At 42.0% G+C, this 24,800-nt stretch overlaps 1 protein-coding gene across 1 annotated transcript in view; it reads right to left on the bottom strand.

Annotated features, from left to right (window-relative positions):
- Nucleotides 1-1,991: 1,991 nt before the first annotated feature.
- The window catches only part of RAB30 (RAB30, member RAS oncogene family), a 76,305-nt gene continuing 53,496 nt past the window's right edge, over nucleotides 1,992-24,800 (bottom strand). The window contains exons 2-5 of the mRNA XM_065882539.1: nucleotides 17,784-17,884; nucleotides 14,363-14,446; nucleotides 7,917-8,100; nucleotides 1,992-3,135 (exon numbers count right to left, since the gene is read on the bottom strand). Coding sequence (XP_065738611.1) covers nucleotides 2,885-3,135; nucleotides 7,917-8,100; nucleotides 14,363-14,446; nucleotides 17,784-17,876 — 612 coding nt within the window. The 5' untranslated portion in view covers nucleotides 17,877-17,884 and the 3' untranslated portion in view covers nucleotides 1,992-2,884. The remainder of the gene's footprint in view (nucleotides 3,136-7,916; nucleotides 8,101-14,362; nucleotides 14,447-17,783; nucleotides 17,885-24,800) is intronic.

Raw genomic sequence — 24,800 nt, 5'->3', positions numbered from 1 at the left:
AAAAAAAGAAAAAGATCACACCAAAATGGAGGCAGACATGGACTCTGGTAGTCTTATGAGTCAGATCAAGGCATACTGAATTATGAGAAAGCAACCCTCTTTTTCATCCACCATCAAATGAGAATTCATTTTTATTTAAGAAGGTTCATCTTAGCAAATATTGCCAAGACAATAAGGACTAGTAGGCAAACCAGTAAGTTTAGGTCCTGTCCTGTGTTAAGATGGCCACATTTAATTAGTGTCCTTTCTCAAGTTCTGTTTGATAAATTTCTGTTTAACTGAAAAAGCTCCTCTTGGCACTAAGTCGTTTATTCAACTAATATTTATTGAGCACCTACAATATTGTCAGGGCTTGTTCTCAAACTTGAGATACATCAGTGAACAGGTGTCCATAAGGCCTAATCTAGAATTCATACAACTAAGAGAAAAAAAGAAACAAAGCCCTACATTCTCATGTGTCCCTGCTGATGTGCCATAGATGGGTGACTGTAAGTACAGAAAGGCTGGGAAGGGTAACAGGGAAGAAAGGGACCAAGAGCAGAGCTTTCTAATACCCTTCTGAGTTTGGCCAAGAGTAGATGAAGGAGACTGAGCCCTAGGAAATAATCTCAGAATGCAAGAGTGGCCCTACAACCTATTTTACAACTAAATTTGTCCAATCTAACAATGTTCTATTCTCTGAGTTCATAAAGCAACTTTATTTTCAACACACTTGCTGCTGTGAGACAAAGTTGAGTCATGATATGCTGGGGACTTTGGATTTTTGCCCTAAATGACAGACAGTAAACCTAAACTTAGGGACATTTCCTCAACATTTAAAAAGAGTTCTTCTGCCCACTTTGATGAACTTTTCTGAACACCTTTACTTGCTGGCTTGGTGGGGAAAATGGGGAGGGAAAGGCAACCATGATAAATTATTTTGTTTGGTGTTTATTAAAATGATTTTTCTTTCCTATAGAGATAGGTTCTAAAATAAAAGCATTTCAAACTTCTGGGTTCTCTTTCTCTTACCCATAAGATCAGGACAAGCATGGTGAGGCCAACCGTAAGTATCAGTCCCTTAAACAATATGTACAGTCCCCATGTGCAGATACGTCGCTCTGAAACCTACTAAAGAAATGCTAGAAAGGCTTCACCAATATTGCGTCTCCACATGACTCATTGCTTTAAAACTCAGTAGCTTTCACACATCAATATATCAGGACCAAGACTGCCACCATCTACAGCAACAGTGGAATTATGTATCATATCCTTATCCCATTACTCATCCCTCAATTATACTAAGCAGCAAGCTACAGAAACATCTGACAGCATCAACAGCAAATACGTTTAATTATTTTCCCAATTTGCATTTATATCAGTGAACAAATTGGAAGGTATCAAAGTATGGCACTGAAGAAACAGTAACACATATTCAGCAGCATGGCTTCCATTTTGAGTTCTGTTTTTAAATTGGCTAAGTAAAGGCATATATACCTCCATTTGAATTGGAGATTTGCAGTAACACATGTATATAAGGAAGGGAGGGAAGGAGGGGGATAAGGAGGAGAGGAGGTAAAAAGGGAAGACCAGGAAAGAAAGAGAAGAAAAGAAAAAGAAACAGGAAAGAATGAATGGTCATGAGTCAGAGAGTAATATTACTACAAGGAGATGACAAATGACTACTCAATCTGCTTCTAGAAGCAGAAGTTTTCTAAGGTTATCATTGCAGATACAAAAATTGTGAGACTTTTCATCTGTTGCTATTCTCACTTACCGTACTAAAAACTTCTACAAAATCCTAAGCCTTGGTCTGTCCAAGATGGATAGTACCAGGAAGTAAAAGATGTGACCTGCTATCAAGGACTGTGCTCTGCTTGGAACTCTGCACAGCAGTCCATTAATCCACAGTATTTTGGTCAGACCGGGTCTGTTTTCTCACACTACTCATAATGTTTTAGAGCTAATCTTTTATATTAGGGTATCTACCATTCTCTCTCTTTTTTTTTTTCCATTTTTCAAACTTTTTCATTTACTTAAAGGGCAGGAAAGTTGGGAGAATTGAAGAAGAAAGTGGTAGAGATTTAGAGGGGAATAGGAAAGGAAAAGTATTCTCTTTCCCAACAAATCTACCCTAGAAAAGGTGATAATGAGACTTTGAGAAAGACAGCTGATTAATGGACTTCCCTTTTTCCTTTTTTTTTGTTTTGTTTTGTTTTTATTTCTATGAAATGTATTTAAGGACATCAATGTACTAAAATGTTTGGTCTGTGAAAGAGTGGAATCATTAGCACCAAAAGGAGTCATGGAGCTTGTATACATTAATAAAACAATGATTGCTACTGTTGTCACGGGTAAAGGTTTCATTTCATTTTTACATCCCAAAGTTCTTGAAAGTGCCCATGGAAAAGAGAAATAACACTTTTCAAAATCTCCATGGAGCTATCAACACGCACCAGAGACAGGACTTGGCGTTCCCAGTTTTGGTTTACCTGGTAGACAAGAAAACCAGGGCCCCCAGAAGCCCTAAAGAGCAGCCCCCACATGCACCCACTGACGTGCAGGAGGGATCCCTACAGTACGTCTCCCCCTGGACTGTGTTCAGGAATGCGTTTTACTTGCTTTTTAAAAAAAAACAAAAGCAACATGCTCTGCAGATCATGGAGCGCCTAGTGCAATTTTCTCCTTGATCCGACTCCAGACTGCAAAAGGGTGAAACCATTATATGTTCTGCTAATGCTGGCCTGTGGACGAGGCCCTTGGCCTGCCATGCTTTGTAAGCTCAGGAGCCCACAGGAGTCAGAAGGTCCTAGAGCGGGACCCATAGTCATCGCCAGATCTCCCCAGCAATTGGTGGCCCATCAGGGCAACTGCTGATTCCTCTTGCTTCTCCTTGCCTCAGCCTTTAGTTGAAATTACAACAAGTCAAATAGCTGATACTTTTCCCTTCTCCAGGTAAGGGTGAGGATACATTGTTCACAAGTGTGTTCTGCCTGGCTTCACTGATGAGGCGGCACGCCAAGTCAAGGAAGAGTTTCTCCACGTTATCGGATTCCTTGGCTGAGGTCTCCAGATAATACATGTCCTGAGCTTCTGAGAATTCTTCAGCTCTCTGCTGGGAGACCTCTCTCCTTTCAGCCAGATCAATCTTGTTGCCTAAAATCGTGGTAAAATCAAAGAAGGAATCGTCATTTGACTTTTTTGCAAGTTTGGAAACATCAAAATTCAACTCCGTATCTGAAGTCAAACCAGAGAGATGGGCAAGTAAAGCAAAACAAATGTGACTGTGATTCCTGGATTGTTTATTTTAAAATACCAGTGCCATTTGTAATGGCAAAGAACTGGAAACAACCCAAAAGCCCATCAGTTGGGCACTGGCTGAATAAACTATGTCACATCCATAGTTATTTGGAGCTACTTAGCACCATAAAAAGCAATGAGGAATATCTCTGTAGGCTGCCATGGAATGAGACATTAGGATATATTGTTAAGCAAATAAAGCAAAGTTGAAAGAAGTGTATATAATATACAATTCTCTAAGAAAAATGGATGAAAAAATACACTTTATTCTTATTTTTTTAATGGGAGACTAAAAATTTTAATTTTAAAGATAATGGTTACCTATGAAAGGAACAAGCTTGAGGGATGAAAACCAGCCCTTTCTAAATATACTTCACTTTATAGATTTGACTTCAGAATCTTAGCAATGTTTTATACGATTACACAATTAATATGAAATTAAATTTAAAAAGCAATTCCTAAAGTTGAAAGCAAAATTAAACAAATGAACCTGTTTGTCATGAAGTGGCATAACCACACAAAGAGGAGCTATTTCAGGTGAGTTGAAGATAATTTAACCAGTAATTTAACCATGTATCCCCAGTGGCACATACCCTAAGGACAAAAAGAATTGAAGGAAAAAATCTTGAACTGTCCAGTAATTGTCTTGTCGGTGGTAGTGTTGGCATCATTTATCTGGGGCTACTATACATGTTTTAAGGGATAAAGCAAATGAGTAATTATGCCAGTGGCATTAGGACAGGGATTTTTAGCATGGGAGAAAGGAAATACGGATATAAGATTAATGAGGTTAAGTAAAATTTCTGTAGTCCTGAATTACAAATGGAAGTATCAGTGTGAATAATTCATGGTGTTATTTTATCTTTAAAAAATTTTCAACTTCTGTTTTGGAAATCTGACAAAGGTGATATGCCAACTGTGTTACTTCCCAACATTGCTCATGGTAAAAGTGACCCTTGATTGATAAATTCCATCTGGCCTGGGAATTCTATGTATGAATTATAAATACCTAATGGAAAGCCTTAACTTTAGGCTTCCCTGAGTGTGATGATTCTTCATCTGAAGAGACCCTGAAAGTTAGGCCTGTCGGGTTGTTACAAGAGAGATGGGCTCCTATGGGGCATTGAGGCTTCTAGCCAGGGCAGATCCTGCACTTGCCTGAAGTGAGCCTTTTCCCTTCACATCTGAACTGTCCCGGGAGGTCCTGGACAGCTCTGTGGACTGCTATGAAGGCTGCTTCCACTGAAGAGGAATGCTTGATGCTGGCTTACTACTAAGCTGTGTTTCCTGTCCTGTATCCTTCTAAGTGACTGTGATACCATGTGGTCTATGGTAGTCTTGTCAGTCAAAACGTTTCACAGAGCCTAATGAGACAACCCCCTGTGGATGCCACAGAATTCACCACATATGCACACACACACCAGCTCTATCCACTGAAAAGCCTAAAAGCCATCACCTAGTAAAGATGATTCCTATCACCTTGGTTGTAGCCTCTAAATACAACTTCCCATTGAAAAGAAACAGTGCTTCCTGAAGAAATGCCTAATTCCAGGTCTGGGGCAGGAAATGCACTGGATGTGCCTCGAGCACTTGTCATCCCAGATATAAAGAAAATTATCAAAGATTCCTGGGTCATGTCAAAAGGACTCAGGAGCCCACTTGAAGAAGCTCCCACTGTCAAAAGTTGGAACAACTGAAGCATCAATAATAATAATTGCAAGAGGCTAGAATACATCAAATATATTTAAATCTATAGCAATATTCAAAATATAAACAAACTTCAACAGTTGCCTTTGGAAGACTAGGGAACCAACTCATTACTTTGGAAAGTAATAAATGGAAAAGAATGAATCAAGCATTTTTCTTGACTGTCCTATGAGAACAGTATCTTGGAATACCAACTGTAAAGTATATCTGTTAAAATGAAAAACAAAACCTAAATCTGACCAGGCTCTAGATTTACCTACAAATCTGCCACAAATTTAGGTGATAGAGGAACATATCAAATGATACCACCAGGGTGAAATAACAAAATTCAGACTTGAAAACTCCAAGTTTTCAAATGCTTTAACAAAGCATTGGACAAACAAATGCTTTAACAAATAAATTCCCAGGGAGCAAAAATGGAGGGATAAGCTATAGCTAAAAGGAGAATCAAAAGACATAAAAATTAATTACAACATACAGACCTTATTTGGATCTTGATTTGAATAAATTTCTGATGGATGAGTCAATCAAGGACTCATTAATATTTTTTAGGTGTGAAAATGGCATTGTGGTTAGGTTCTCTTTTTTAAAAAATTTTATATCTTTTATAGAGATACACACTGAAATAATATAAATTGAATTAGTATGACATCTGGGATTTGCTTCAAAATAATCTGAAGGGGAAGGCAGATAGAAGAGATGGGGAAAAGATAAAATAAGATGGGCTATGAGTTGTTAATTGTCAAATCTGAGAAATGAGTATATGGGTGTTCATTATACTGTTTTCTCTATTTTGCTTATATTTAAAATTTTCCATAATAAAAAAATTTTTTAAAGCCAGTGCTGGAGCCGCATAGCACAGGGAGATCACCCCTCTTTGTGACCACCTAGAGGGGTGGGATAGGGAGGGCGGGAGGGAGACACAAGAGTGAGGAGATATGGGGATATATGTATATGTATAGCTGATTCACTTTGTTATAAAGCAGAAACTAACACACCATTGTAAACAAATTGTACTCCAATAAAGATGTTAAAAAAAAAAAAAAAAAAAAAGGCCAGTGCTGGGACTTTCCTGGTGGTCCGGTGGTTAAGAATCTGCCTTCCAATGCAGGGGAAGCAGGTTCAATCCCTGGTTGGGGAACTAAGATCCCACATGCCACGGGGCAACTAAGCCCTTGTGTTGCAACTACTGAGCCCATGTACCATAACTACAGAGCCCACGTGCTCTGGAGCCCACACACAACTAGAGAGAAGCCCACGCACCGAAACGAAAGATCCTGCGTGCTAAGATCTGATGCAGCCATAAATAAATAAATAAACTTTTTTTTAAATAAAAAATAAATAAAAAGGTAGTGCCGGGCGTCCCTGGTGGCGCAGTGCTTGAGAGTCCGCCTGCCGATGCAGTGGACACGGATTCGTGCCCCGGTCCGGGAAGATCCCACATGCCGTGGAGCGGCTGGGCCCGTGAGCCATGGCCGCTGAGCCTGCGCGTCTGGAGCCTGTGCTCCGCAACAGGACAGGCCACAGCAGTGAGAAGCCCGTGTACCGTGGAAAAAAAAAAAAAAAAAAGGTAGTGCCTCTTTCATACTGAGCTGACTGATCATGTCCCCTCATATATTCATTTAACTTCCTTTATATAGAATCCCAAGTAGTAATGCTTTGACTCATGTTCTCAAGAACTTTATGTCCAAAGTGGAGGTCTTTCAAGCTCTTCACAGCAAAGGTTCTTCAGTGTGTAGGAGGGTTTTCAGGACCGAGCATGGAGCATTAGCTCATAGAGAGGCAGATACTTAACCCAGCAGCCTGAAGGAAAAGTCCAGCAATCTGTTACAAGGCAGCACGTTACAGCTGGATAAACACAGGCTTTGAAGTCAGTCTTACATGCTGAGTGACCTTGGGGAAAGAACTTCACCTGTCTGAGCCTTGCTTTCCTCATCTGTAAATTTGGGATCATGATACATAATATTCCTAATATGATTCCTGGCACATATACACTAGCTATAATGCTTTCTATAAAGTGTTTAACTTACTGTTAACCATGGTTTTTAACTTAATGTTTCTGAGGTTCTCTATTGGATTTCCAAAATTCAGGTCTTTCTAGAATATACAACAATGTTCCTTCTTAGGAAGAAAACTTTGTTTTTTTTTGGCCACACAGCACAGCATGCAGGATCTTAGTTCCCTGACCAGGGATCAAAACTGTGCCCCCTGCAGTAGAAGCTCGGAGTCCCAACCACTGGACTGACAGGGAATTCTCGGGAAGAAAACATTTTAACAACCAAATATTATTAACATTTTTCCATCACCAGTAGAGGATTTTTCACAATCTAATCTGTTTCGCTGCAATTTCATTTTTAATGGGTGCATTTGTCACCACAAAAAAAAACATGGGTTATTTTCTGCTTTCCCCCCATACTAAATAGAGGTTCTACCCTCCTACAAGAGGAAACAAACTGCAGAATTTCCCTTATTCTTTCTGAAAATTAGAATTTTTCAAATCAGTATAAATGTAAGAAGGGAAAAAATTAACCAAAGTCCATTTTTTAGGCAAAAAATAATTGCTTCAATAATGAATTCCTTATCAACGTAGTATATTTTACTTCTAGACCAGCAGTTTCCACGGCCTAGATTTTTTTGTATTGTTTAGCAGCCCACATAACTTTCATGGCAATCCACCTTCTTCCCTAGAGCCTGCACTGATAGGAAAATCAATCAGCAACATTTTCTACTTTACTTTTCTAAACCATCACCATGGGATAGGATCTATTTCATTTTCTCTTCAATTTCATTCAGAAGAACTGAATGTTGACCACATGAATTATACAGCTGTAGACTATACTCTTGGAAGGTACCAAGGCATGTGGCCTTATGTGATTCTAAATTCTCTGATGCTCACAAATCAATGTCCCTCCTCATTAGTCCTTACTTACCCACTAGCACAGTGATGACCTTGTTGCTAGCATATTGTTCTATCTCCCGCAGCCACTCAGGAAGGCAACGGAAGGATTCCTCACAGGTTATGTCATAGGTGAGGATCAAGGCATTGGCGCTTCGGTAATAACTCTGGGTGATGGACCGAAATCTCTCCTGACCTGCTGTGTCCCAGATCTGGAGCTGTAAAGGCATAAGAGAAGGATCAGGTTGATGAAGCAAAAAAGAAAGACAGCACTGCCTTGCTTTAGTTTAGAAACAGAAGCACCTTCACCCAAATAATTTCATGGTTATTTTTTGCCCTAAGAAAAAGGCACCTACAATTTTTTTAAAGATTTGTTGGGTGAGCCTGGTTAAAGATAGGGATTCACTTTCATTTTTGTTTTTTTCTTTGTTAAATTATTTTGAGTTTCCCCTTTATTCTTTTTTTTTTAAAGGCATTTAGATTATTTTTGTATAACTTCATTTAAAAGGTAAAATTAGGGTATTTATAATCTACTTAATTTTTATTATAAGCCTATTTCCCATAAGCATTGCTTTTTTTATCTGTAGACTCTTCATTGCTCATATCTTTAATTTTCCATTTTGTTTATTTTCTAAATCAGAAAGTATATCCCTATGTCTTATTAAAGCTTTGCATTCATATAATTCATATATTTCAAACGTTCTCCTTTTGGTCATAAGCAATCCCTTCTATTCTTTATAAAAAAATCTTAAAAAAGACAACCAAACTATTGAGCACTTACTTGCCAAGCTCTATTCTAAACACTTACATAGAATAACTCACTTAACCCTCACAACAACTCTATGAGGTAAGTACTATTCCTATATCCATTTCTTACATGAGGAAACTGAGGCACAGAGAGATTAATTAACTTGCTCAATGTCTCACAGCCAGTGTGTCCTAGAGCTGATTCAACCAGGCAGTGTGGTCCCAGAGTCCCTGCTCTTAATCATAATGCATGCCCAATTACAAAAGTCGGGATCCAGGGCAAGCTGTCACTGTGACTGTTGGCATTTCAGTCAGCAACTGGAGAGGGGGAAAAAAATCCATTCAAATGAATATATTAAGGTATTATCTTTGTTAATGAAAACAGGAACAATGCCATGGCAGGCAAGGAAATTAATTTCTCTCCACCACTTGTAAGCTCTGTGACCTTGGGCAAGTCATTTAATCTCTTTGGGCTTCGGTGGCTTCTTTATAAAAAGAGGTTAATAATATGCAAACCTGCTGAAGTCATTTACCTGATGGTTCTAATAACAAAGAAGGCAAAACACTTCTCACTTCAACCTGAATTTCCCTGCACAGAGCAGACCTCTGAAAGAGAACTCTTCCCCAGAGCGACTGCTGAGTGCAGAACAAATCCGAGACCTTGAAAAATCACACCAACAGCAATCTTCCCTTCTAACTGCATCAATTTCACATGTCACAAAATGCCTTCACCCCCATTAACAGAACATCATTTCCTCAGGGGAGACCTTCTGGAACCTTCAGATTAGGCCAGATTCCCCATCCCCACCCCCAAATAATCTCTCCTGCAACCTACCCTGCAATTCTCCCTCACAGCACCTGACACACTTGAATCACTTAGTTACTTGTAATAACTTGTTTCAGAACCGTCTTCCTCACTAGACTGAAAGCTTCATGAGGGGGAAGCTGGGGTCCATTTTGGCACTCTCCCTTATCCCCTATACCAAATCCAGTGTCTGGCAAAGAGTAAATGTTCAAATATTTATTCACGGTCTCATTTCATCCTTACAACAACCCAGTGAGGTAGGCAAGTTTATGCCTCTCTTTCATTAACAGGTTGCTCGCAAGGCTGGGACGCAGACTTCAGGCCTTCTGACTCCCAGGAGAGGACTCAGTCCATACACCGTGCTGCTTTGCTGCCAGAGACTGATTTAAATGTACATCTGCATCCAAAGAGGATGAGGCAGTTGGTATCACCCTCTGCTCAGACCAGTTTTAGCTGAGGAGACTGATGAGTGACCGGTGGTCCCTGCCACCAATCAGTGGCACACAGGCTCTCCTTTGATTTCGAGTCACAGCTGCCCTTTGATGATGTACATGAAAGCCTGTGTATGCTGAAGGCAACCATACAGATGTTACAGCTTTTGCCAGGACAAAAGCTACTTCTCTTCTCTGCCTCAAACCTAGGGACATGGTTCCCCTCTGCCAGGCTGTGTCTTAGAACAAGAGACTATTATTTCAATGCCGCATGGAGCCTCGAGAAACACTTGTGATTGGATTTAGTACTGCCAATCATTAGAAATCAGTATGTTCTCATGACTGGCACATCTTGAGAACAGCTCTGAGAATGAAAACCACTGAGATATTTTCTAGAATAGTGATTGTATGTCTTGGCTGAGATGTAGGCTGTTTTCCCAAAGAGGCTGCCTGTTTCTAGCCTTATGGTTAATTCCTGAGGAGATCCATATTCCACTGCCTTTATTATTCAACTTGGTTTCACGATTCTCTCTGCAATTCATTTGCTCTTTTTCAGCATTTATAGATCATGAACAGATGCAGAACACTGTGCTAAGCACAGATAGGATGCAAAGATAAATAAAACACAATCCCTGATCTCAAAAAGCTCCGAGTACAGGGAGGATGAATACATAGTTGACTAACCATGGTAAGATACGAGATGTTTTATTAAAGAGGGGCCAGCAGGAGAGTGTCTCCTGGTGTTAGTCTTATGTCCATGAATATGTTCTCAATACCACTGCCCTGGGCTTCCTAACCACTCTCACCTCCAGTATGGGGCTGCACCGTTGTCTACTCTCTTCTTTGTACCACCACTTACACCTCTATTGCCTCACTGCTACAAGAACATACTGCAATCATTGGTTTACTACTATGTCCCCTTGTTAGACTAGGTTCTCTAAGGGTAAGGGCTGCCTTTTATTTAACCTTATACCCCTACTGCCTTCCTAAAACAGGCCGTGGTATGTGGTGGACACACTGGAATGATGGCTAACTGAATGAACAAAGGATGGTGGAATCACAAAGGAAGGATGGATTCATTCTGCTTAAATGATTAGCAGAGTATTAAAGAAGATTTCACAGATGAGACGTTTCAGCAAGATGACAGTAAGTTACTAGTTACAAAGATGCTTTACCTAACACAGTGCCTGGCACAAAGCATCCACCCTAACACAGGATGGCTGGATAAATGAAAGGATGGACAGATGGCTGAGAGAGGAAATACATATGCATACTTTCAAGACTTTCCTATCTATGCAGTATATACCTGATGAGAGAAAAATCCAGCAAATTTTCTATTATAATTAATCTCCTAAGGTTAAAATGTCATAGACTGAGCTTAGGGTTTTGCTTATTACTCATTAATTTATGATAGGCTAAAAAAATAAGTGGTTAGGAGAAAATTCTATATAAGTTTTAATTATATTTTCTACCCAAGGTCACCTTCATAATACAGACCACTTTAAGAGAAGGGCCTCCTCCTCAACTTTGCCTCTACTGATTGGGCACTAAGACTTAATAGCTATGAGAATCTTTCTAACACCTTTGCTTAGCTGCCTGTGATGTTGGGAGTCATCCTAGAAAGAATGGGACTTGTAGGAGAGGCTGAGGGTGGATGATGAGCAGTCAGGAGAGAAACTGGGGTTCTGGTCCTGCCCTGCCACTTGCCAGGTGGGTGATCCTGTACAAACCACGGGTGGATTCTCTTTCCATTGTCTCTATGGGGCCCTGAGAAAGCCTGCAAACGACTAGCAAAAAGACACTTAACTCTCACCAAGAAGAGGTATTCAGTAAATGTTAAAGAACACCAACAATAATAAGACAACAACCGCTTCCTTAGTGAAGCCTGGGCTGCTCTCCTCACGTGTCCAAGTGTTAATGAGACCCTTGGACTAATGTGGTTGAAGAGGGTCATCTTCTATCTTGACTCTACATATACGGCTAGAAAAAATCCCAGGCAAATTAATTAGGACTGGATTTCGGAGATGAACCAACTCTCACTTCTCATAGACGAAGGTCCAGAGGCCTAAAGTGATGATGGGAACGGGCAGTGCTGTGATACAAAGATGAGTAAGATATAAACCTTGTTCTTGGGGAGCCTGTGGTCTCGTGGTAGAGTTAGATGCTATAAAAAGATGGATTTTAGCTGAGTATAATAAGTACTTCAAAATGAGGTTATGGTTCACGGAAAGTGGCATAAATGTAATACCTAAATCTGGGGATTCAGGAAGGAAAAATCAGCCTGTTCTTTAACAATGGGGACCATTTCTTATTCACTGCTATCTATTCCCAGGGCCTGGCATATGGCAGGCATGAACCTTTCTGGTCAAAGAAATTAACTCATACATATATATGTATATAAATGGGAAACCCAAACATCTGGAAATACAATGCCTAAAACAGAAGTTATCTTAACCCAGCTCCTTGGGATGGCACCACCTGCCTCTGCTGGAACAGGAGAGAACTACAAGTGGCTCTTCCTGCCGCCGCCTCTTGAGTGCACACGCCTGGCTCCCTTCTCTCCCCACCCAGCTCCTTCTCACCACCCCAATGCACAGTTTTTCTGACCTTTCCAGTTGGCATTTATGTGGATTCCACACCCTGCTTTTATTTTCCAGAGCCCCCAGCTCTCCATCACTATTGTATTTGGTGTAGATGTCTTTGCAGTAAAAAAAAAAAAAAAAACCCTTTGAAGAGTGAGGGCTGGAAGAGGCACTAGGAAAGATACTGTCCCCCACTCAGGAGCCTCATCCTAAACATAGCTCTGTATGTCTGTGACATGCTGTAAGAGCACCCCGGAGCTTCTCTGCCCCTCCTGAGGCATCTGAAGGTGGGAGTGCAGGTACCTATGGGAGAAGGATGCAAGTGACATGGACTCAAACTTGGGATGCTGAGGTTGGGATCTGGCTGGAACTCTGATGTCATGGTTCTCACTGTGCTGCTGATGCCAGGGTCACCCCTTCTTTCCATGGGACTCAGCTCTGAAAGATCTGACCGTGGAATTTCACTAACTCTGAGGGGCACAGTGCCAAAGATCAGTATCTCTACCCTCCTTCCAAGTAATTTAGTCTTTTTTTTCTTCTTTTTTGGCCACACCACGTGGCGTGTGAGATCTTAGTTCCCTGACCAGGGATCGAACCCATGCCCCCTGCTGTGGAAGCATAGAGACTTAACCACTGGACCGCCAGGGAAGTCCCCCAAGTAATTACTGCACACTTCTTTCCATCACCTGCCGCTTTCCTTGCTCCGTGATAATGGGCTTACTATGCCTTCATTCTCCCCTGCTCTCAGAGCAGTAGAGACCCCTGCCAGGGAGGCAGTGGGGTGCACTGGCCCACACAAAACCGGTTCAGATCCTGCCTACCTCTCTTGCTAAACTCTGTAGCCGTGGATAAATAAGTCACTCAACCTCTCTGAAAACTATAAAATGAAGACAATTTACCACTTACCTCACAGAGTTTACAATAAAGATTGAGTTAAATGTAAAAACAGGTAGCAGGGGGATTGATGCATATTAGGCACTAGAAAAATACTACCTCCCTTCTCCTGTTACTGAACTCAGACACCATAGCTCATACAGGTACCAAACCATCCAGAGGCCACAAAGGGGACGGGGCAGATCATGGACCCTTCCTGGACCCCTCATTTAGTATTTCTCCCTTACTAGGGACAGGGGTAGGGTGGCAGACAGAATAATTCTAATACATGATTCATACAACAGAATGACCCATAATGAATGTAGGAATCGGGAGGCTCTTTCATGAAGCTGCTCTTAAGAAGAAACAGGGAGCTCAGGTCCGTGCTCTGTGATGACCTAGATGGGTGGGATGGGGGTGGGGGAAGGCAGGTCCAAGAAGGAAAGGATATATGTATACACATAGCTGATTCACTTTATTGTACAGCAGAAACTAACACAACATTGTAAAGCAACTATACTCCAATTTTAAAAAAAAAAAGAAGAAGAAGAAATAGCTCTGCATAATGGCCCAACTCAAGAGATCCCCAAAAGAAATTTCTTCCTTGTTTTTTTTTTTTTTTTGGCCATGCCACACAGCATGCAGGATCTTAGTCCCCTGACCAGGGATCGAACCCATGCCCCCTGCAGTGGAACCACGGAGTCTTAACCACTGGACCACCAGGGAAGTCTGACATGACAAGAGACAGGACAAACTTGCCTTAGCTCTTCTCTCTCTGTCTTCCCATTTGTAAACACATCACGCATAACCCCTTCCTGCCCCTATAAACGGAAGAGAGGAACTCTGTTTGGAAATAAGCTGCCATGGCTGAGTATGTTATTTTCAGTGTGGGTTTCCATTAGGTGATTTAATAAGTGTTATGAAAATACTATTTCCTCTCACACAACACAATGAAACCCTTATTGAACACTTAGTATCTTACCTTTACTTTTTCACCATTAATCTCCACTGTCTTAATTATAAAATACACTTAGTATCTTACCTTTACTTTTTCACCATTAATCTCCACTGTCTTAATCATAAAATCAACTCCAATTGTGGCTCCTTGTCCTGGGGGGAAAAGACCCTAAAGCACAAATGATAGAAAATAACAATAAGCAAATCTTTCAATTAAATGAGATTCTCCCCCCACCCCACCCCATTACTACCCATCACCAGCTCCTTCCTTTGGCTGAGTTAACTGGTAGAAGAGAGAACTCTGGTTAGTGTCATGGGAACCCTGTTTAATTTAACTTTGTGTGTATGTTTTGAGGGGAGGAGAAAGGAGGGTGAATGGGGGAGAGAGAATGCTGAAAGAAGAAGGAAGGGGAAAGGGGGACAAAGAAAGGAGGAAGCAGACAGAGAGGGTAAAAGAAGAGAACTGGGAAAGGATGGGGGACCTGACTTCAAAGAATGAAACAGAAAAATCAGACACAAGGATAAGACACGGAGCTGCAGGGATGAGATCAGGATGGTCTGGGTGGGGGCAAAATGGGCAGGTGCTCTAAAAGGTAAGATCAAGGAAGATTAAAACTGGCTATTAGTCTAGGGCATGGACAGCCATGGGGGTGAACAACCAAGATGAAAAAACAAACAAGAACTCAACACAAGAAACATGAATGAGACAGTGATCCTTTGAATTTCCGTCTGCCCTGAGAGTGATAACTATTTCTGTACCATACAGATATGACTATGTGAGATCAGGGCCAATGACCCTGGGAAGATAACTGAAGAAAAGCAGTCATCCAGGGAGACAGTATAGTAGAAATAGCACCAAACCAGGAGGCAGCAGCCTAAGGACCTCTGAGTGACCTTAGGCAAACCAGTCCTTCTCTCTGGTCTGATGTAAGTATTTCAAAACAAAGCTTTACATCAAATTGGAAGCTGAACTAGAAAGGTATGATTTTAGTAAAATTACACGTATAACGTAATTTACTGTCACATAATATTTCCCGTAAGCTTAGGGAGGGAGTTGAAGTGGGAAGGAATTCTATCAAGAAAGAACCCTTCACCTAGTTTCTCTTCCCTCTTCACATTCATACTCCAGAATTTCCAGAAATTAAAGTTAAATGGACTGTATTAGCTCTGGGAGCTAAGACTGGGGCATCTTTAATTAAGTCCATTCCCTAACAAGAGGGTTCTTTAATTAAAGTATGAACTTAAAAGACTGAGCATCAGACCAACAGAAACTGTTCCACTGCACGTCTGCAAAAGATGTAAATATAAACATTCATAACTTTGCTTACAAATATTGAATCAATTTTCTTCTATTTTGATTTGGCTCAAACACAAGGCTGCCAAGCTTCAAGTTTACAGCTCCAGCTGTTTTGCAGTATAACAAATGCCAAAAAATAAAACAAATCCTTCCCAGTGTCTCCCTCATCACTTTGTTCCCCAATTCCTCATGCCTCAAAAACAACTGAATCCAATTCATTTTAACTGTCTACTAAATAACAAAACTAAACATAATCCTGTCTATGAAATATGAACTTTGGGTGGAGTTGAGGGACTGGGAGGGGTAAAAAGTAAACAGAAAAGAAAAATAAGGGGTGGTGTGCTTATTGGTAAAAATTACTGTTTAAAAATCAAAGTATTTTTACCCCTAATGACAAGAATTATGCTTTTAAAAACAAAAGCCAGACTCCTATGGTCTCAGAAGTTAGAACATGCAAAAGATAAAAAATATCACGCTGTGAACCGGAAGATCTGGATTCTAATCCTAGCCTTGCCACTAACATGATATGAGATGCTAATAAGTCATTTCATCCCTCTAAGACCTGAGTTTTTTACCTATAAAATGAGAAGAGCGGGCTGAAAAGTCTCTAAGGGAACTTTCAGTCATTAGACAAGGTCAAGGGAACTTCTGACAAAGGGACTGAAAACTTTACGTCTCTGCAGTCTTGTCCTCCTGCCAAAAGCAGAAAGGTTACTAATGGTAGGGGGAAGTAAAACCAGTTGGAGTTTCCAATATTACGCCATGGCGGTTGACTGAGCCCAGATGCCTGTCAGCTTGTTACTTTTGATTTCACCAGGCCATGGCTTAGTAAAAAGTCCTATTCTGCCCTTCATTATCATGGGAAAAACCTTGACATTTCCAAAGGTGACTCTCTGCCCTCAAGCTATTTGTGTTAACCAATCTGTCTCTCCAGTTTTCCAGAGAACCACAGACTGTCAGAGCTAGAAGGGGCCTTGGAGATCACAGGGAGGCAGGAAGGCTCGGCAAGGGGGCGGAATTTCCCCAGGCTCACGGGGCAAGAGCTGCGATGAGGGCCCGTGTCTCCACTCTCGAGCCAGTGTTCTCTCCTGGGCACCAGGTTGCCCTGTGCCTTAGACAGAAGAGCTATTCTCAACCTTCCCCATTAGCACTTTATGAAAATGCAAGATGCATGCATGATAAATCCTGAAAAGGATGCCATTCATAATTTTCCAGGAAAACACAGAAGAAGGTCAACCTCAGAATGATTTCCCACCCATTTCTGTGTGAAATCAGGTATATAATCTCTGGCAGTAATTCTCAAAAGGGCAGCCCCAAAGGGAACTTGTACTTAGAACAAACGATAAGGACTCAACCCAGAGGGAACATTTAATTTAGTTCAAATAGTCCTTCACTGTTCTCATTTCATTCCCGTGGAATAGATTAGAAAAATCAGCGTATTTGGTTCTAAACCAAAACGATTTGATCCGTTTTCTGGGAGGAACTGAGAGGGCATCAGCAGGGAGCTTGAGGGGTTTAATTTGAACTTGAGTTTTTTACAAGTTAACATTTAGGTTTAACTTGACATCCAGGTTCATTTGTTTCCACCTTTGGATTATTATTAACGAGTAATCTTTTTCTTTTTTAATCTGATAAGCTATTTTTGATTCTGCGGACTGAAAGCAAAACCACTCACCCCTTTTACTAAAAGAAGCCATGAGAGGCGTGGGAGGGCTGGTGGAGACCCACTGAGCCGTGCTCCCTGGAAATGGTTCAGAAACTCTAGTCTATACGAACTCTTACGTATAAAATAAATAAGCTGTGAGGATATATTATACAACACTGGGAATCCAGCCAACATCTTATAATAACTATAAATGGAGTCTAACCTTTAAAAATGGTGAATCACTATGTTGTACACCTATAATATAATACTGTACATCAACTATACTTCAATTTTTTAAAAAGTCAAAAGAAAAGAGAGAGCAGAGGATATTTCACAGAGAAAATAGTGGTCATGTTCACCGTTGCTGAGACTTCAAATAAGATGAAAAATTTTAAATGTCGAAAAAGAACCCTCCAGACTAGGCTACGGAGCTGGTACACTTGCAAAGGGCTCGTTAAGCATTGGCATCTTGGCTGGCATAGGTACCACTCACCCATCCTGTCAGGATCCCCTAACCCCGAAGGCCAGATGGAAAAACCCGACCCCAGACTTCAGACTTCTTACCTGAGTGAACCGTCGGACTAGGCACGTCTTCCCCACACCAGCATTGCCGATTAAAACAATTTTAAACAGGAAATCATAATCTTCCATACTCATTTACACAGCTGCAAGGCAAACACAGGCACGAGTGAGATGGGCCTGGTCAGACTTGCCCACAGAGCTCAAGCTGCGCCAGCCCGTCTCCTCGGGGACAGCAGGGCTGACTCATTTGAGGAGCAATTTAACACTCCCCTCTAGTGACCCTGCCAGCGAGAGAGGAACACAGGTGTTTGGTCACAGACGGACTTTATTCCTTCCCAGTCACCTCACGCCACAAAGAGCAAATGACACAGAGGTCATTTCACCTGGTAAACTTTATTCTTCCAAGCAGTCAGGTCGCAGGTCTCTCATGTGATAAGATGTTTTCTTTTAGCATCAAAAGGAGATTGCAAATCTCTATGCAGACAAGCTGGGGGTGCAAGGAAGCAGAGCAAAGGGGAGCCCATCCAAAGCTGAAAGGTGGTTTATGTACATGCTGTGAGTGCCTCTGGGAGGAAGGGCTAGAAACTGGGAGACTGCACAAAGGGAGGAAGCTTCCAGTCTCCTGCAAGCCCTGGGGGTCTTGGGGTCTTACCAGTGGGAGTTACCGCCATCTTCCCGTCTATCACCACCCCGTTGCTATACACCTCCTGCCAGCCTTGCTGATGCTGCAGTATCTCCCAAGGTGCTGGTCTTTTCATTCCCATAGGCTGTGTACATGGTATTTCCTCTACCTGGGATGCCCTCCTGCCCACCCTTTCTGTGTTGTGAAGTCAACCCTTTAAGGACCAGTGCAAGCATCTCTTTCTCTCAATTTTTCGCTGATCTTCCCCCAATAAACACGTTAATTGTTCCTCTGTCCTGAAACTTCAACAATTATTTGTTCAAACGTCTGCCTCATCCTTGAGGAAAGGGATGATGTCTTTCAGCTCTATTTTCCTAGCCCATGGGACAGAGTTACACTCAGTAAATATCTTCTCTGTAGAATTAAATAATCAATGGACCTATGGCTGAAGTGTAGACCTTAGTTTCTTAATTGTGCTAAAAAGAATACTACCTGCTCTGTCTACTTCAGAGGACTATGGTGCAGATTTGAAAGAAAAAAAAAAAAACTATACAAAAGAGCCTTGGTTAACCATAAAGCCCTATCCGGGTAAAAACAATTATTGTCTGTTGAGTACCTACTATAGCACTGTGCTAGTCACCATAGGAAATACAGAGATGAGACAGTCTCTGCCCTTGAAACCAACATGAGAAAAGTTAGAAAACAATAACAGGGCTTCCCTGGTGGCGCAGTGGTTAAGAATCCACCTGCCAATGGGTTCCAGCCCTGGTTCGGGAAGATCCCACATGCCGTGAAGCAACTAAGCCGGTGCACCACAACTACTGAGCCTGCGCTCTAAAGCCTGCAAGCCACAACTACTGAGCCCATGTGCCACAACTACTGAAGCCCGCACGCCTGGAGCCCATGCTCTGCAACAAGAGAAGCCACCGCAATGAGAAGCCCGTGCACCACAACGAAGAGTAGCCCCCACTCGCCGCAGCTAGAGAGAAAGCCTGCGGGCAGCAACGAAGACTCAACATAGCCAAAAATAAATAAATTAAATAAATAAATTTAAAAAAAACAATAACAAAGTTAAATAAAATTGAGAAAACCAGAAAAAACCTCATTTCATAAGGTGAAGGCAGAACAAGCCCAAGGGACTCTGGAGGAAGAGGAAAAGGATGATCGGCGAGCCCAAGACGGTAAGGGTGCCTGGGAGGCTAGAGCAGCCCGGGGTCACTTCTACCAGCCAGCTGAAGCTCAAAGGGCTGAGGGCTGCAGGGTGGAAGGACGGAAGGGGAGTCCACTGCACTGAGACTTGTGAAGGAGCCAGGGGAGTAGATTCCCTGTGTGCAAAGGTGGTTTCTATGCGGATTCCAATGATCCTTGGAAAGATGACTGACGGCCAAGCCAACGTGCAGGTTGCAGCCCAGGGGGTTCTGTCTCTGTTCACCGGGACTGTGAAGGAAAAATATCTCTCTGTCAAGAATCTGGGTCCAGGGCTTCCCTGGTGGTGCAGTGGTTGAGAATCTGCCTGCCGATGCAGGGGACACGGGTTCGAGCCCTGGTCTGGGAGGATCCCACATGCCGCGAAGCAACTAGGCCCATGAGCCACAACTACTGAGCCTGCGCGTCTGGAGCCTGTGCTCCGCAACAAGAGAGGCCGAGACAGTGAGAGGCCTGCGCACCGCGATGAAGAGTGGCCCCCGCTTGCCACAACTAGAGATAGCCCTCTCACAGAAACGAAGACCCAACACAGCAAAAATAAATAAATTAATAAACTCCTACCCCCAATATCTTCTTTAAAAAAAAAAAAAAAGAATCTGGGTCCATAAACAGTCACTGAACTCGCTATATGCCAGGCACTATACTTGGCACTTTATGTCTATTTCCATTTGTTTTTACAAGTTTATGAGGCTGGTATTTTATGTTACCTGTTTTGCAGGTGAGTAAATTGAGGGTCACCCAAAGTCATAAAGCTAACAGCCAGACCTCAAGTTCAGAAGGTATACATGCCATCAAAAGAAGCCTCACTGCCATATGCTCCCACAGTCCCCTCCCCTGCCCTATAGTAACTCATCAAGTTTTACTGTACTTAATTATTTATATCTGTCTCACACTCCAAGTCCATCCCTCAGCATGCACGTGCATGCACACACAGCTGTGAGCAGCATGAGAGCAGTGAAATCTCTGTCTGATTGAGCCCTGACCCCAGCCCCTCCCTATCATCACCATTGTCACCGTCATCATCATCATCACCTCATTCTTTATTATTAACTCATTGATCCTCACGACACTCCTATCAGGCAGACACCATGAGCATTCTAACTTGACAGCTGGGGAGACTGAGGCACAGGAGAAGTTAAATAAGTCATGAAGGTCCTACTTAACAGTGGGTCCCACTTCACTGATGGAAGTGAAATTCAAACCCCGATAGCCTGGGTCCAGCTCCCACATCCCCGAAGCACTGCCCTACGGCGCCTTTCACAGTGCCTGGCTTATAATAGCATCTTAAGAAAGATATGAAGAAATGGAATGATGAAGGGTAAGACTCAATAAACGTGATTTCCTTTTTCTCCTCCCCTCTGGCTTCAAATCCAGAACTCTTTCTACCACACTGTAGCAGTTTAAATGAGAACCAAGGTCAGACTCTGGCTAAAAACGCAGGGATTAAAACTCAATAAAGCTGTTAAAAGTGAAAAGGAAATATATCTCAGGGCTAGGTGCAAGGAGAGCAGGAAGATGTGAGGCTCTGTGGCTCATATGCAGACCACAACTCACTGCTTCCTAAGTCAACAAAAAGAGAACACAGTACTGGGCCACATTCTTTTTCTGTGCTTAGATCGTTTGCAACACATTTATTTCTCCATCTTTGGCAGAGGTCAAAGAAACAAAGCAGAGAATCGAGAGAAGAATGTCCAAAACCAAAGACCTGAGAAACAGGGCTCCTAAGAGAAGGTCAACAGTGCCCAAATTATGCACCTTCAGAGAAGGAAGGCAAAGAGTTACGTGGCCAGAGTCACGTTCATAGTCAAGTCTCGGGTAGAGACCACCTGGAGCAAGCCACAGACTAAAAGTGAAGGCCCGGGCTTCCCTGGTGGCGCAGTGGTTGAGAGTCCGCCTGCCGATGCAGGGGACACGGGTTCGTGCCCCGGTCTGGGAAGATCCCACATGCCGCGGAGCGGCTGGGCCCGTGAGCCATGGCCGCTGAGCCTGCGCATCCGGAGCCTGTGCCCTGCAACGGGAGAGGCCACAACAGTGAGAGGCCCGCATACCGCAAAAAAAAAAAAAAAAAAGTGAAGGCCCTTCTCCTTTCTATAAGAAATTATTTTAATGCTCCGTTAAATGTTTTTTTAAATAAACTTCTGGGAGAAAAAGTGTCTGGTCTCTTTAGAAATGCAGGCTGCCTGTGGCTAAGGCTGGACTGTAAACTCCAGGTCACTGGCTGTGGTTACTGTTCTGTTTCTAATAGAAAACACATTGCTGGATGAAAAGCTCAAAAGAATCTCCGGAAACTATGCTCTGAGGAAGCCTTTCTGTTTGGGAAGTAATGTAACAGCTCAGGCATCACCAATCACCAAGTGATGAGACAGCATCCAAGGAGGGGGATCCCACTCAGTAGCAGTTAGTTACACGCAGCCCTAAAACTGACAACAAAAGTTGCACCTTGTCTGGGGAGCAAACATGTCACAAGATATGCTACTGGCCAAGCACAATTCTAAGAACTGTATATTCTATTATTGTTAATAATAGCTGACACTTAATTCAACGTTTATTATGTGCCAGGTATTCTTCTACATGTATTCACTCATTTAATCCTCACAACAACCGTATGAGGTAGGGTACTATGATTACCATCCGTAATCATAGCAGAGGAAACAGGCACAAAGAGTTTATCCTAAAGTCACGCAGCTAGTTAGTCTTAGGACCAGGGCCCAAAGACAGATCCATCTGACTCCAGAGTCCTGCTCCTACTGAAATAGGATGCTGCGGCCCCCTGCCTCGTGGCTGACAGCGTTGCTGTAACTGTCATGAGGGCTGCAGGGTCAGTTGAATGTGCCCTGAGGTCCCTTGGAGCTGCAGTGTTCTGGAACCTCCCTGGTCTAGGAGCAATGCACCCACATTGAAAGGACCACACACTGATTCTAGGTCATTCAAGCACAGCTCCTCGTGATGCCCTCCAAGCCCAGGTCTCTTTTAGGAGCTGGACCCAGACTTTTCCTTGAAAACCACATCCACAATTCAGTCACCATTCGTCCCTGTAACCAAGTATCGGCACAAGGAATATAAACAGTGAGAATCCCATAACAGGGATATAAACAGGGATGGCAAACACCCACCTGTGCCATGGCTGCTCCTCATTCATCAGGCCATAATCTCCAGCATTTTCATAGGGCCCTTTACAGTTTACCAAATGCTTTCACAGACATGATCTAATCTGGACCTGCCAACAAGAACTGGTTCTTATCATTCATTAGGCAGGTGAGGAAACCAAGGGTTTAGGTGATGACGTGATTCATCCTAAGTCACACACTGGTGAGTTGCAAGGTGACCTCTGTATCCTACGCACCTAGAACTTCTCCCCGTTGCATGAACACACTGTTTTCCCAGGTTCCTGGGTATTTGGAACATGATTTGAACACTTACTATGTGCCATGAACTGTGCTGTTTCCATATATAATCTTATTTAACTTTTTCAACAACCTCATTAGGTAGGCTAATTTTTAACATCTTTATTGGAGTATAATTGCTTTACAATGGTGTGTTAGTTTCTGCTTTATAACAAAGTGAATCAGCTATACATATACATATATCCCCATATCTCCTCCTTCTAGGTAGGCTTATTATTCTTATATATAGATAAGGAAACTGAGGTTCAGAGAAGTTAACCTATTTGTTCAAAATTACACAGCTAATGAGTAAAAGTATCAGGATTCAAAATCCAAGTTTTTCTGTGACAAAATTAAGTTGGAACTCTGTGAGAGTTATACTAAAATAAATTCCATATGGATTAAAGATTTGGATTTTTAAAAATGAAAACATGAAAGTGCTAGAAGAAAGCAGGATATACATAAATATATAAATCTTAAAGTGGGGCAGGCTTTCTAAGAATTGCTCAAAATCAAAGCCATAAAATAAAGATAGTGACCCATTTGACTAATTTTTTTTAAATTCTGCATTGCAAAAGAGTAAAAGATAAACTGACTAAAGTACCTGAAATGCATATAACTAAGGGCTAATTTCCTTAAATGCATAAAGAGTTCCTACAAATCAATAAGAAAAAATGAATAACCGAATAGAAAAATAGGGCAAAGGACATGAGCAGATAGTTTACAAGAAGGAAATTAAAATGGTACTTACATTTAAAAAAAAGAAAAGATCAGCCTCACTCATATAGTTTGAGTAAATTCAAACTAAATGATTTATAATTATAAATAATAATTTATAATGAAAACTGTAATCAATTTGTAATCAGAGGCCATTTTTCATATCAGATTGGCAACATTCACTCTGTATTGGACAGAGTGTAGAGAAATGGGGCATTGAATACTGCTGGTAGGAGGCAAATCAATGCAACTTCTATGGAGGGCAATAGTGAGTTAAAACTAAAAGGGCTATTATAACCCCCCCAACCCAGCAATTTCACTCCTAGGAATCTGTCCTACACTTATACTGATACACATGTGCAAAAACACATGGAGTAGGATATTCATTACAACAATGTTTGTAATAGCAAATAAGAAATCAGCCTAAATCCATCAGCAGGAAAATAGTTGTACAGATGGTGAAAACCAAGCAGCCCACTATGGATATCTGTAAGATACATTAAGTGAAAGAAGCAAGGTGGAGAATGGTGTGTATAGTATGAAAAGAGGGGCATATAATTATTTATCTGCATATGCATAAAATATCTCCAAAAAATACAAAAGAAAACTAGCAACAGTGTTTGCTTCTGGAGAGGCTGTAGTATGTAGCTCTTTCTGGGAAAGAAGACAACCTCTAACTCGTAATAGACTCTGCCCTTTCATTCAGTCTACAATAGAGCTTAAAAGGCAAGGTAGGGCTTCCCTGGTGGCGCAGTGGTTGAGAGTCCGCCTGCCAATGCAGGGGACACAGGTTCGTGCCCCGGTCCGGGAAGATCCCACATGCTGCAGAGCAGCTGGGCCCGTGAGCCATGGCCGCTGAGCCTGCGCATCCGGAGTCTGTGCTCCGCAACGGGAGAGACCATAACAGTGAGAGGCCCGCGTACCGAAAAAAAAATAATAAAAATAAATAAATAAATAAAAAGGCAAGGTAGTTGTCCTAATACAGAGAAAGGGGCCCTTTTAAAAATATGTTTGGGGTGCTTCATCTCTATTTGTTTTTGTCTGCCCTGCTGCACCCCTTCCTGTGACAGAGATTCAGGAAGGAATGTTCCATCCGAGTTCTGCAATTGCTTTTTCTAGTTCATGGTATAT

The sequence above is a fragment of the Phocoena phocoena genome, chromosome 8 (assembly GCF_963924675.1).
Source record: "Phocoena phocoena chromosome 8, mPhoPho1.1, whole genome shotgun sequence".
Taxonomy (NCBI): domain Eukaryota; kingdom Metazoa; phylum Chordata; class Mammalia; order Artiodactyla; family Phocoenidae; genus Phocoena; species Phocoena phocoena.
The sequence above is the reverse complement of the archived record's forward strand: the minus strand, read 5'-3'. Positions and strand labels throughout refer to the sequence as shown.